This window comes from Centropristis striata, chromosome 7 (assembly GCF_030273125.1).
Source record: "Centropristis striata isolate RG_2023a ecotype Rhode Island chromosome 7, C.striata_1.0, whole genome shotgun sequence".
NCBI classification, from domain to species: Eukaryota; Metazoa; Chordata; class Actinopteri; order Perciformes; family Serranidae; genus Centropristis; species Centropristis striata.
This window is the reverse complement of record NC_081523.1, coordinates 10,168,911-10,182,248: the sequence shown is the minus strand read 5'-3', so window position 1 is coordinate 10,182,248 and position 13,338 is coordinate 10,168,911. Positions and strand designations below refer to the sequence as shown.

At 37.4% G+C, this 13,338-nt stretch overlaps 3 protein-coding genes across 4 annotated transcripts; 2 read left to right on the top strand and 1 right to left on the bottom strand.

The window, feature by feature from the left end:
• Nucleotides 1–234: 234 nt before the first annotated feature.
• On the bottom strand, nt 235–3,150 carry LOC131974488 (zinc finger protein 8-like). The gene is made up of 2 exons (XM_059336808.1): nt 2,876–3,150; nt 235–2,749 (listed from the first exon to the last, which is right to left on the bottom strand). Exons 1-2 carry the CDS (start codon nt 3,045–3,047, stop codon nt 1,734–1,736), a joined length of 1,188 nt encoding a protein of 395 aa, XP_059192791.1. The 5' UTR covers nt 3,048–3,150; the 3' UTR covers nt 235–1,733.
• Nucleotides 3,151–3,270: 120 nt separating this feature from the next.
• LOC131974491 (zinc finger and SCAN domain-containing protein 2-like) lies at nt 3,271–7,005 on the top strand. 2 transcript variants are annotated; one of them, XR_009394664.1, is made up of 3 exons: nt 3,271–3,524; nt 3,676–4,617; nt 6,797–7,005. XR_009394664.1 is itself a non-coding variant. In XM_059336811.1 (2 exons), the coding sequence occupies exons 1-2, from the start codon at nt 3,353–3,355 to the stop codon at nt 4,536–4,538; spliced, it is 1,035 nt and encodes a 344-aa protein (XP_059192794.1). In that variant the 5' UTR covers nt 3,271–3,352; the 3' UTR covers nt 4,539–4,816. The 2 variants fall into 2 exon arrangements, 1 of the variants encoding a protein (XP_059192794.1); XM_059336811.1 differs by lacking the exon at nt 6,797–7,005 and having other exon boundaries at nt 3,676–4,816.
• Nucleotides 7,006–10,472: 3,467 nt separating this feature from the next.
• LOC131974489 (zinc finger protein 570-like) lies at nt 10,473–12,270 on the top strand. Its single transcript, XM_059336809.1, has 2 exons — nt 10,473–10,710; nt 10,861–12,270. Exons 1-2 carry the CDS (start codon nt 10,539–10,541, stop codon nt 11,862–11,864), a joined length of 1,176 nt encoding a protein of 391 aa, XP_059192792.1. The 5' UTR covers nt 10,473–10,538; the 3' UTR covers nt 11,865–12,270.
• Nucleotides 12,271–13,338: the final 1,068 nt, after the last annotated feature.

The following is a 13,338-nucleotide window of genomic DNA, read 5'->3' as shown; positions in this document are numbered from 1 at the left end:
ATCAGCATGTGTATTTTTGACCAGAATGTACACTAGAACATCTGACAAGAACCACAAGACACTGATTTTTTGTTTTTAATGCTCACTTATTTTTACTCCACTCATCTGTTTTCCAATTGTTGTTGGTTGCAGAGAAGGGCTGTAGCAGCATTGACGGCAAAATACAGCACGTCATTTAAAGGAAATTCCAAAAATGTGGCCAGGTATATAAATGAGGTAGTTTGTTTAAAAAAACAATTTTTTTTAAAGCAAGAGGGCACATTTACATTTAATATGATACGTTTCATAGTAGTATAAAACAAACTGATCTCAAATGTAAAATCTGATTTTTGTAAAAAATGTTTTGGAGGCTTCAAATAGAATACTATTGCACACTAGGTTTTAAGTCCTTCTGAGACTGTAAAGTGATTCAGACATATTTCATAAATGGACATTTGGCAAAACCAAAAACAATCAGGATCACATCATGATTTTAATCCAGTCATATCAAGGGGAACTTTACCTTTGTGATGTTGACATCTCATCTGTGTGGAATATATTTTACATACAGTGACAGAGATGTAGCTGCTGTAAAGGTGCATTTCATTCAGTTTCCCAACACAATTCTACTGGATTATCAGCTCAGTGGTTTCTATCTTTTGAAGACATTCTCACCAGTGTGACCTTTTGTCATATGGCCAACAAGCTACTATTACATCGACTAATTTTGAAACCATTTCCTGATATTTTTACAAGAATGTTGATTCTAGCCAGTATGGGATTTCATGTGATTTTTCAAGTTTTCATTACGTCCAAAAGCTGTCCCACAAATTTTAACAAGGAACGGCTTTTCACCTAGTTGGATTATGCCTGTTACGTTCTGAACGATCAGCAAATCTTTTCCCACAAGTATGGCAAACGTACAGCTTCTCACCTGTGTGGGTTCTCATGAAAATGATCAATTAACTGTTACTTCTGAAAGCGATCTGACGAAGTAAACAGCTTCACATGTGTATGGATTCTCATATTCACTTCACATGCTGAACTGTCATCAAATCTTTTCTCGCAAGTATTGTAAGCGTACAGCTTCTCACCCCTGTGGACTGGCTGTGAAACATTGTAACTTCTTGTAAAATGTCTAGAAGGCTTCATTTAGACCAGCCACATACTACTTAAAGTAAACAAATTTATTAATATTTAAAAAGAAAGTTATTCAGAGATTTTTCATATTTACACATTTGGCATAACCAACAACCACCAAGACCACAGCATTAGGCACTGTGTCATTGAATTGGTACATTTTTAAACAGGAATATAAAGAATGCAGTAATATGAAGGACAACTTTACATCAAGATATTGACATTTCGACTTTGTTCAAAACATTTTACATTCAAGGACAGTTGTTTTATTTATGTTCTTAATTGCATTTTGTTTTATTGTCAAGCACCTTGTAACTTTGTTTTAAAAGGTGCTAAACAAATAAGCTTATTATAAAAGTGTTTTTTCAAGTGCACAATTCAAGTAAAAGTTCATCAGTTCTTGTGGGTTTTGACCATGAAATGCTGAACTAAGTGATGTCAAACATATTTTTAATTTACACAGCTACTTACCTTTCCTTTCCTGCAGGTCTTTCAGGTTTCTGATCTGATCTGTGTGTGATCTTGTAACATGGATCAACGTGACTGCTCCTAAAATCTTTTCCAGGTTTTTTGAGAATATGCTTTCTCACCTTTGTGGGTTCTCATATGGCTTTTCAATGCTGGTGTATCAACGTATCTTTCCCTGCATAGTTTACACTGGTAATCATTGTGTGGGCTCTTCTCATGTGAGAATTTAATCCATCTTTACGTCCGAATCGTTTCCCACATGTTGTGCACAAAAACGGCTTCTCACCTGTGTGACCTCTCATATGAATATTCAACTTTCCTGCATGATTGAATCTTTTCCCGCAATAGTTGCAAGAATATGGCTTTTCACCTGTATGAACCCGTATGTGAGCGATCAATGTTGATTTATGACTGTAGCTTTTTCCACAAGTGTTGCAAGAATATGGCTTCTCACCTGAGTGAGTTCTCAGGTGGGTGTTCAAGACCGACAGATAGTTAAAAACCTTACCACAAATGTCACATTTTAAAGTCCTAAAAGAAGAACTCTTTGACATGGTCATGTTGAACACATTGTTATCATGACTTTTGCTGTCATGAAGTTCTTGTTCTGCATTTCTAGTTGATCCTGAATTGTCATTGTTGGTTCTTTTCTGATCTTGGTTCCCAGCTTCATGTGAAAGACGAGAGAGTAGCTGGTGGTCAGTGTTTGGTTCTGATGCTTTGGTTCTGATAGTTTCACAGTTTGATTTGTCTTTCAGCCCACTGATACACATGCTATCTGGAAGCTCTGTCTCTGCTGCACTCTGACTTTTATCAGGATTAAAAAACAGAGTCCCATCTTCACAGTGGTTACTTTCCTCATAAGTAGGAGTGAACATAAAGGTACGGAATACAGACTCTGTCTCCGCCTCAATCAATGTGTCATCTGGAATTATGTGCGTAGTCTGATCTTCATTGTGGTCCCATTCCTCATAAGTAGGAGTCTGCTGCTTCACGACAAGCTGCTCTCCCTCCTGACTGATGCTAAGTTCCTCTGGTTCCTCTTTAACTTGTGGAGGCTCTGGGTCCTCTTGGTCCAGACTGGAGTTCCTCTCCTGATCCCAGAGCTGCTGGTCAACAGGAACCTCCTCCTCCTCCTCACAGACATGTTGCTGTGGGAGCTCTGGAGGGACAGAGAACAAAGGAAATATGATACTAAACGGATTTCTGAGGAAAAAAATACAACAGGAGTATTTAAACCATTACGATCCTGTATGAGCCGCATTCCCTTTTTAAAGGTTTTACATACCTATCCTGTGTAACTGTATTTCAGGTTTCCAAACGATATCCAACAGTCTGCGCTGACGGTCGATCACTTCCTCGTACTCGACGATAGTTTTTAGAAAAACTCCGAATATTTCTTCAGCAGCAGCAGTTAGTCGCTCGTTAACAAACTCCTTAAAAGAGCCAACTGAAGACATTGTTGCTTATTTAAAAACGAGATAATTATCTCCCCAAAAACCTACAACAGTCTTCTCTATAATTTCAGTGCATTCACGAATGCCACCTAGGTTTTGTTGTTTACTTCCGCTAGTTGTCACACTGTTAATGTTCCGACAGTGGAAATGCGCAAACTTTCTTTCCGCTTTTCGGAACATTAACAGTGTGACACCAAGCGGTATTTTCAATACAACTTCACGGCATTCATTCACGCATTGAAATTAGAGAGCAGACGATATTGAGTTTTTTTAGGGGAGATAATTACGTCGTTCGTAATCAGACAACAATGCCTTCAGCTGACTATTTTAAGGAGTTTGTCAACGAGCGACTAGCTGCTGCTGCTGAAGAAATATTCGGAGTTTTTATAAAAACTATCGTCGAGTACAAGGAAGAGATAGACCGCCAGCGCAGACTGTTGGATATCGCTTGGAAACCAGAAATAAAGTTACACAGGATAGGTATGTAAAACTATTTCAAATACGCAAGCCAGAGGAATTTAGCTTTTATATAATCACAGTTTGATATATAGACTGACTTGCTTGAATTTCTGCATGTATTGTTTATTCCTCACAGTAGTTTCCTATTCCCTTTGTTCTCTGTCCCCCCCAGAGCTCCCACAGCAACACTTCTGTAAGGAGGAGGAGGTTCCTGCTGACCAGCAGCTCTGTATTCAGGAGAGGAACTCCAGTCTGGACCAAGAGGACCCAGAGCCTCCACAAGTTAAAGAGGAACCAGAGGAACTCAGCATCAGTCAGGAGGGAGAGCAGCTTGTAGTGAAGCAGGAGACTCCTACTTATGAGGAAAGTGACCTCAGTGAAGATCAGACTATGTACTTGAAACCTGATGACACTTTAAGTTCAGTGGAGACAGAGTCTGGATTCATCATACCAGTTATAATCTCTGAGTTACATGAAGCAACCAGTGACCACCAGCTCCTCTCTGATGTTCAAGCAGAGCCAAAACAAAACACCAGAACAGAACCCCATGAAAATGACCACAGTGAAGTTCAGACTGGAGCAGAGCCAAAACAACAGGAAACCAGAAGTCACATTAACAATTCAAGCAGCCCTAACCTGTCAGAGGATAACTGTAATACTGACAAAGATAAAAAACCTTTCAAATGTGACACATGTGGAAAAGAGTTTAAGATTAAGTCACGATTGAACAGACACCTAAAGACCCACACAGGTGAGAAGCCATATGCTTGCAATACTTGCGGGAAAAGATTGGCTGACTGTTCATCATACAAAAAACATATGAGAATCCACACAGGTGAAAAGCCGTTTGAATGTAAAATTTGTGGGTTAGGTTTCCGCCAGAGTGGTAATTTGACAAGCCACATGTCAATCCACACAGGTGAGAGTCGGTTTCCTTGTAAAGTTTGTGGGAAAGCTTTTGGACGTAAAGATTACTTGAATAAGCACATGGTTAGATTCCACATTCTTTCAAAATTAGAAAAAGTTTCAAAATGAGTCATGACCTGAATATCCCATGAGAAGCCAAAACAGTTGAGAAGCTGTCGACTCGTGAGACATTCGGGATCACTTTACAGTTTAACCCTTTTGTGGTGTTCGGGTCTGTGGGACCCGTTTTAAATTTTTTATTAAAAGAAAAATGATACAATTAATTAATTTTTCAAACTGAGACTCACTGACTTTGGCTCATTTTCTGTGAAGAACATATATCAGAATACATATTTAATGACCACACACCATACACCCCCCCCTACACATTTCTATTACATACAGTTGAAACCAGAAGTTTACATACACTATATAAAAAGACACATATGCTTTTTTTCTCACTGTCTGACATGAAATCAGACAATCACTTCCTGTTTTAGGTCCGTTAGGATTACCAAAATTATTTCTATTTGCTAAATGCCAAAATAATGAGAGAAGGATTTTTTAGACAATTTTTTATTACTTTCTTCAAAGTCAGAAGTTTACATACACTAACATTATTATGCCTTGAAACAATTTGGTAAAGCCCAGATGATGCTGTCATGTCTTTGGAAGCTTCTGATAGGTTTATTGACAACATTAGAGTTAATTGGAGACACACCTGTGGATGTATTTTATGGCACACCTGAAACACACTGCTTCTTTGTGTGACATCATGGGAAAGTCAAAAGAAATCAACCAAAATATCAGGAAGAGAATTGTGGACTTGCACAAGTCTGGTTCATCCTTGGGTGCAATTTCCAGATGCCTGAAGGTTCCACATTCATCTGTTCAAATAATTATACCCAAGTAAACACCACGGGAATGTCCAGCCATCATAGCGCTCAGGAAGGAGACGGGTTCTGTGTCCCAGAGATGAACGTGCTTTGGTCCAAAATGTGCATATCAACCCAAGAACAAAAGCAAAAGACCTTGTGAAGATGCTGGCTGAAGCTGGTAAGAGTGTGTCATTATCCAGAGTGAAACGAGTACTGTACCAACATGAGCTGAAAGGCCACTCTGCCAGGAAGAAGCCATTACTCCAAAAGAAACATAAAAATGACAGATTACAGTTTTGTCAGACCAAAAATTAAGGTCTTTGTCCCTGTGTGCATTTGCAAACTGTAATCTGTCATTTTTCTTTTCCTGAGCGCTATGATGGCTGGACATTCCCATGGTGTTCATACTTGGGTATAATTATTTGAACAGATGAATGTGGAACCTTCAGGCATCTGGAAATTGCACCCAAGGATGAACCAGACTTGTGCAAGTCCACAATTATCTTCCTGATATTTTGGTTGATTTCTTTTGACTTTCCCATGATGTTACACAAAGAAGCAGTGTGTTTCAGGTGTGCCTTAAAATACATCCACAGGTGTGTCTCCAATTAACTCTAATGTTGTCAATAAACCGTTGTCAGAAGCTTCCAAAGACATGATAGCATCATCTGGGCTTTCCCAAATTGTTTCAAGGCATAATAATGTTAGTGTATGTAAACTTCTGACTTTGAAGAAAGTAATAAAAAATTGTCCAAAAAAATCCTTCTCTCATTATTCTGGAATTTAGCAAATAGAAATAATTTTGGTAATCCTAACGGACCTAAAACAGGAAAAGTGATTGTCTGATTTCATGTCAGACAGTGAGAAAAAAAGCATATGTGTCTTTTTATATAGTGTATGTAAACTTCTGGTTTCAACTGTATAAGATGTCCGGGTCCACTAGACCCGGGGCTAATAGAAGTGTGGAAATTGATGTTCTGTGTAGCGCGCGCACACACACACGCACACACACACACACACACACACACACACAGCAGGCCTAGACAGGAGGAGGACAGAGTGTAGGTACACAGAACATCAGAGGGTCAAATGTGCGAGAAAATGAGAGCAGACAGTGTTGACAAACAATGTTGCAACCTTGTGTGGGAACCGCGAAGTGTGCGGACCATAGACTGTATAAAATAGGTGCGGACCCAAGATGGACAGGAAAACACAATATACATGAATCAAGTGCAAAAAGTATATCTGCAACACACACACAGTAAAGCTCTGCCCCTCATGTGTTGTATAGGCTAGTGGCTAAAGGCCATGTGTTCAATGGGGCTGATGTGTTGTCTTGACTGATATGTTTACTCTGTGTTCATGTGTTCAGCTTGTGTTGTGCATCATCTGTTCAGTATTTTTAACATAAAAGTGTTTGATTGTGAGGCATTAAAAGCCACAAAATGCAACGGGTCCATCAGACCCACAAACGCTGGCTGAGTAACAACAATATGAACATTACACAAGGGTTAAGATGGACTTAAAATCTAGTATGATAGTTCTATATGAAGCTTCCTAAACATTTTTACGTAAAGTCAGATTTTGAGGTTTAACAACCTCATTTATATACCTGGCCACATTTTTTGAATTTCCTTAAAATTATGTGCTGTATTTTATAGTCAATGGTGTTACAGCTCGCCTGTGCAAAAAAACAAAAATGAGTGAAGTAAAAATAAATGAGGATTAAAAAAAAAAAAAATCAGTGTCTTGTGGTTCTTGTCAGAAGTTCTGGTGTGCCACTAGGTCAAAATACTTGCATGCCGATCTCAACAAGGTTTGATGGTCAGGGAACAAGACAAAAAACTGAAAATTGCATCAATGGTAAAGACTTATATGTATATATATGTACCAGATTTGGTACATGTATAGCTTAATATATTTAGAAGCAGACTGGATATTGGGCCATCGCAAATTGGCATTCTGATGACCATGGCTGTCCAGCTGTTACTAGTAGATAGCGCCTGGACCGCCTCCAAAACAAATATCAATTACATAAATGTTCAAGTGGAAATATGTTTTATTACAATGTAAAACATTAACACATTAAAGAAAATGCAACAAAATAGTGATAGTGATTGCCTCTACGTCTTATCGTATTAAGTGGATTGGGCTCATCGGCTTAATTTTCTTACCTTATGAAGACTAGAAGATCTAAGGACTCATTTGAGGAAAAAGCATATCATGATATCATTTTGAGAAGTTGGTGAGATAGGGCTGCAAAGTTGTTGTTTTTTTTTTTCTAGGCTATTTATCACAGTGATTTCCAAAACGGACATGTGACCTCTGATATTATGGTATCTAAATGAAAATTGGCTCTACTGGTTACTACAAGTCTCCTTTTTACAGTTGCAGTTTAAGGCAAAAAACACATAGTTTTTCTCATGCAGTTATATTTCTAATTTTGCATAAATTGGATATCGCTGGAAAGCTAAGACTTGTAGTTTAAAGTCTGATCTTCAATTATGTAATTTTCCTCATCAAGTAGGAGTATCCTGTTCTGAGTTCCTCCGGTTCCTCTTTAACCCGTAAAAAAAAACCCAGACAAACATCTGAGCAAATAAAAACAGTACAAACATCAAGCAACCCCACCTGAATCAAACTCCTCTTCTGTTTTTTGTAAAGGCCATTAGGGTTGTACACAGCTACCCTGAGTAGATTTATTACGGTTTCCTTTGATTTGATGAGTTTTTCCTACAAATTCTCTTGAAAATTCAACTGAACACATTGTTGCTTAACTACAATATTGTCTTACAAAAATAATCCATGCATGTAGTGAACACTACTAAACTTTTGTTATTTACTTCCACTGAATGTCACACTGTTGACGTTCCAACAATGGAAGTGAGGGAGCTTTTTTTCCACTTTTAATTCATTTTATTTAAAACGTGTTAATAAAAGATGCAAATCTATCTTGCTTCAGTCAAATTAAATGTGATTTTAGTTTCTAAACTACTACTTCCTCTATTAACAGCCATATTTTCTTTATTTATCGATGATTATTTCTTGAATTAACCCATAATACTCTCGCAATCTTGTTTAACGTTGTGCATCGGTTAACTTAACCTCCAACCATTGAGCTGCAACATTAAAACACATTTTACACGTCATAATGTAAAACTTTGAATGGAACTATTCTTCATTAAGAGTGTTTTAAATTTCAATCACATTCATCTTCACCTTGATGAACAGGATTTGTTCATAGCTTGAGACTTCAGGGTACATAAGCTATTATATATTTTTCATTCCACTTCCAATTTTTTTCATTCCGCTTTCCTGTGGCTGAGTTGTGGCATGATAATAACACACAGTAGTCATGAATGACACACACACATTGCTGGGGTAAAAAGATGAAGATAATACTTGCATGTATCAGATCTTGCTTTGTAAAATAATCTTATTAAGAGGTGATATGATATAATCTGTGTGGTCCAAAACATATACAGTATATCCCTGTGGCTGCTTGGGGTAGTAATACAAAATACAATTTCGTAAAATGTGAAAAAGGTAAGTTAAAATTTTAAATGGCAACTTTTTTTTAATAATAGCTGGAATATGAAGATGAACTCAATGGGCCTTTTTTTTTTACCCACTTATGCATCTAACAGTTAAGGGAATCTGGTACACTTTTAGTAAATTTATTTCTTTACCAGCCTGTAAGTATTTCGACCCGGTTACACACTAGAACTTCTGACAAGAACCACAAGACACTGATTTTTTTTTTTTTAAATGCTCATTTATTCTTACTTCACTCATCTGGTCTCCCATTTTCAATGGTTGCAGAGGCGAGCTGTAACACCATTGACAGCAAAATACAGCATGTCATTTAAGGGAAATTCCAAAAATGTGGCCAGGTATATAAATGAGGTAGTTTCTTAAAAAATGTAATACATTTTTATTAAAAGCAAGAGGGCACACCTACATTCAATATGTCTTTTGTGATAGTATAAAACAATGAAGCCAGCCGATCTCAAAGGAAAAATCCAACTTTTTGTAAAAATGTTTTGGAGGCTTCACATAGAACTATCACATACTAGATGTTAAGTCTGTAAAGTCATTCAGACATATTTTGTAAATGGACATTTAGCAAAAACCAACAACAATCAGGTTCACATCATGTTACCACCTGGCTCTAAGGTGGCAACAAGGAGGGAGGTCACAAACAGATAGATCATGAAAACGTATTTTATTTAATATAATTTAATTAACTTATTTACAAATGAGTGGTGTGTGTAGGTAAGAAAGGAGTCAGTCATGTAAGCAGTGTGTGGATGCGTGGAAAATATGGAGAGGTTTGTGTTGTATGGTGCAACAAACCAAACAAAGGAAGCTACAACAAAATACAACTATGGATTTTAATCCAATACACTCTAGTACTCTAATGTCAACCTGTGAAATGTCTACTCAACCTGCAGGGAGTTGCAAATCTGGACCATCAAAACCACCCTCTCAGCAACCTTGGTACCTAGGAAGCACAATTTAAGAGAAGAAAGCTACAATAGTTTAGAGACACTGCTGGGAGAAAAGACAACGCAAGTTAACTTTAAGTCATAGCTCTGGACATGGCATCAGCAATGGTATTTCCAACTCCTTTTATGTGCGTAACAGCACTAGCAACAGAGGAAAGTGAAGAAGCAGGAGTGGATATCCTGTTGGATATTAAAATATCCAACAGCCATTTTCTTTAAATAAATCCAACTTAACAAGCTGCAAAATACAACTTATAAACTTTCTGCCTTCTGTGATGAAAATCTTGGCAGTGAGAGGGGACATCAACTAATTTTACAACTAGTAGTTTTTTTTAATGCACCGTGAATACACAGTGGTCTTAAGAAATCTGAAGACGCCTTCCACAATTTTTACTTGTTTTGTTTCACCAATGCTTATTTGTCTGTTTGTTGAATGACAATATATCTGCAAGGTTATATATATATATGTATATATATATATATATATATATATATATATATACATATATATATTTAATCCTAAGTATCCTTAGTAGTGCTGTTAAACTGATTTTAAATAAATACCATTAGTTGAAAGCGGAATGAAAAGCTCCCGCACCTCCACTGTCGGAACATTAACAGTGTGACACCAAGCGGTATTTTCATCACAACTTCACGGCATTAATTCACGCATTGAAATTAGAAAGCAGACGATATTGAGTTTTTTTAGGGGAGATAATTACTTCGTTCGTAATTAAACAACAATGCCCTCAGCTGACTATTTTAAGGAGTTTGTCAACGAGCGACTAGCTGCTGCTGCTGAAGAAATATTGGGAGTTTTTATAAAAACTATCGTCGAGTACAAGGAAGAGATAGACCGCCAGCGCAGACTGTTGGATATCGCTTGGAAACCAGAAATAAAGTTACACAGGATAGGTATGTAAAACTATTTCAAATACGCAAGCCAGAGGAATTTAGCTTTTATATAATCACAGTTTGATATATAGACTGACTTGCTTGAATGTCTGCATGTATTGTTTATTCCTCACAGTAGTTTCCTATTCCCTTTGTTCTCTGTCCCCCCAGAGCTCCCACAGCAACACTTCTGTAAGGAGGAGGAGGTTCCTGCTGACCAGCAGCTCTGTATTCAGGAGAGGAACTCCAGTCTGGACCAAGAGGACCCAGAGCCTCCACAAGTTAAAGAGGAACCAGAGGAACTCAGCATCAGTCAGGAGGGAGAGCAGCTTGTAGTGAAGCAGGAGACTCCTACTTATGAGGAAAGTGACCTCAGTGAAGATCAGACTATGTACTTGAAACCTGATGACACTTTAAGTTCAGTGGAGACAGAGTCTGTATTCACCATACCAGTTATAAGCTCTGCGCTACATGATGCAACCAGTGATCACCAGCTCCTCTCTGATGTTCAAGCAGAGCCAAAACAACAGAACAGACCCCATGAAACCAGAATTCATTTTAACAATGTAACCAGCCTTTACGTGGACCAAGAGGACCCAGAGCCTCCGCAGATTAAAGAACAGAAGGAACTCTGCACCAGTCAGCAGGGAGAGCAGCTTGTAGTGAATCAGGAGACTCCTACTTATGAGGAAAATGACCACAGTGAAGTTCAGACTGGAGCAGAGCCAAAACAACAGGAAACCAGAAGTCACATTAACAATGTAAGCAGCCCTAACCTGTCAGAGGATAACTGTAATACTGACAAAGGTAAAAAACCTTTAAAATGTGACACATGTGGAAAAGAGTTTAAGATTAAGTCACGATTGAAGAGACATCTAAAGACCCACACAGGTGAGAAGCCATATGCTTGCAATACTTGCGGGAAAAGATTGGCTGACTGTTCAACATACAAAATGCATATGAGAATCCACACAGGGGAGAAGCCGTTTGAATGTAAAATTTGTGGGTTCGTTTTCCGCCAGAGTACTCATTTGAAAAACCACATGTCAAGCCACACAGGTGAGAGTCGGTTTACTTGTAAAGTTTGTGGGAAAGCTTTTAGACGTAAAGATTACTTGAATAAGCACATGGTTAGATTCCACATTCTTTCAAAATTAGAAAAAGTTTCAAAATGAGTCATGACCTGAATATCACATGAGAAGCCAAAACAGTTGACAAGCTGTCGACTCGTGAGACATTCGGGATCACTTTACAGTTTAAGATGGACTTAAAATCTAGTATGATAGTTCTATATGAAGCTCCCTAAACATTTTTACGTAAAGTCAGATTTTAAATTTGAGATCGGCTGGATCTGTTTTATTCTATTATAACAGACATATTAAATGTAAATGTCCCTTCTTTTTTTTTTTTAAATCTTTTTTTTTTTTTCAACAAACAACCTCATTTATATACCTGGCCACATTTTGTGAATTTCCTTAAAATTATGTGCTGTATTTTGCTGTCAATGGTGTTACAGCTCGCCTGTGCAAACAACAAAAATGAGTGAAGTAAAAATAAATGAGGATTTAAAAATAAAAAAAACTGTGTCTTGTGGTTCTTGTCAGAAGTTCTGGTGTGCCACTAGGTCAAAATACTCACATGCCGATCTCGACACGGTTTGATGGTCAGGGAACAAGACAAAAAACTGAAAATTGCATCAATGGTAAAGACTTATATGTATATATATGTACCAGATTTGGTACATTTATAGCTTAATATATTTAGAAGAAGACATGGCAAATTGGCATTCTGATGACCATGACTGTCCAGCTAGTAGATAGCGCCTGGACCGCCTCCAAAACAAATATCAATTACATAAATGTTCAAGTGGAAATATGTTTTATTACAATGTAAAACATTAACACATTAAAGAAAATGCAACAAAATAGTGATAGTGATTGCCTCTACGTCTTATCGTATTAAATGGATTGGGCTCATCGGCCTAATTTTCTTACCTTATGAAGACTAAAAGATCTAAGGACTCATTTGAGAAAAAACATGTCATGATATCGTTTTGAGAAGTTGGTGAAATAGGGCTGCAAAGTTATTTTTTATTTTTTTTCTAGGCTATTTATCATGGCGATTTCCAAAGCGGACATGTGACCTCTGATATTATGGTATCTAAATGAAAATTGGCTCTATTGGTTACTACAAGTCTCCTTTTTACAGTTGCAGTTTAAAGCAAAAAACACATAGTTTTTGTCATGCAGTTACATTTTTAATTTTGCATAAATTGGATATCGCTGGAAAGCTAAGACTTGTAGTTTAAAGTCTGATTTTCAATTATGTAATTTTCCTCATCAAGTAGGAGTATCCTGTTCTGAGTTCCTCCGGTTCCTCTTTAACCCGTAAAAAAACAAAACAAACAAACATCTGAGCAAATAAAAACAGTACAAACATCAAGCAATCCTACCTGAATCAAACTCCTCTTCTATTTTTTGTAAAGGCCATTAGGGTTGTACACAGCTGCCCTGAGTAGATTTATTACGGTTTCCTTTGATTTGTTTTTCTTAAAAACTCTTGAAAATTCAACTGAACACATTGTTGCTTAACTACAATATTGTCTTACAAAAACAATCCATGCATGCAGTGAACACTACTAAACTTTTG

What these genes read in the sequence shown, in the direction of transcription:
- LOC131974488 (XM_059336808.1), bottom strand. Translation starts at nt 3,047, where the DNA reads ATGTCTTCAGTTGGCTCTTTTAAGGAGTTTGTTAACGAGCGACTAACT. An exon ending in AATACAGTTACACAGGATAG is followed by an intron (nt 2,750 to 2,875) that starts GTATGTAAAACC and finishes CTGTCCCTCCAG; the next exon opens with AGCTCCCACAGCAACATGTC.
- LOC131974489 (XM_059336809.1), top strand. Translation starts at nt 10,539, where the DNA reads ATGCCCTCAGCTGACTATTTTAAGGAGTTTGTCAACGAGCGACTAGCT. An exon ending in AATAAAGTTACACAGGATAG is followed by an intron (nt 10,711 to 10,860) that starts GTATGTAAAACT and finishes CTGTCCCCCCAG; the next exon opens with AGCTCCCACAGCAACACTTC.
- LOC131974491 (XM_059336811.1), top strand. Translation starts at nt 3,353, where the DNA reads ATGCCTTCAGCTGACTATTTTAAGGAGTTTGTCAACGAGCGACTAGCT. An exon ending in AATAAAGTTACACAGGATAG is followed by an intron (nt 3,525 to 3,675) that starts GTATGTAAAACT and finishes TGTCCCCCCCAG; the next exon opens with AGCTCCCACAGCAACACTTC.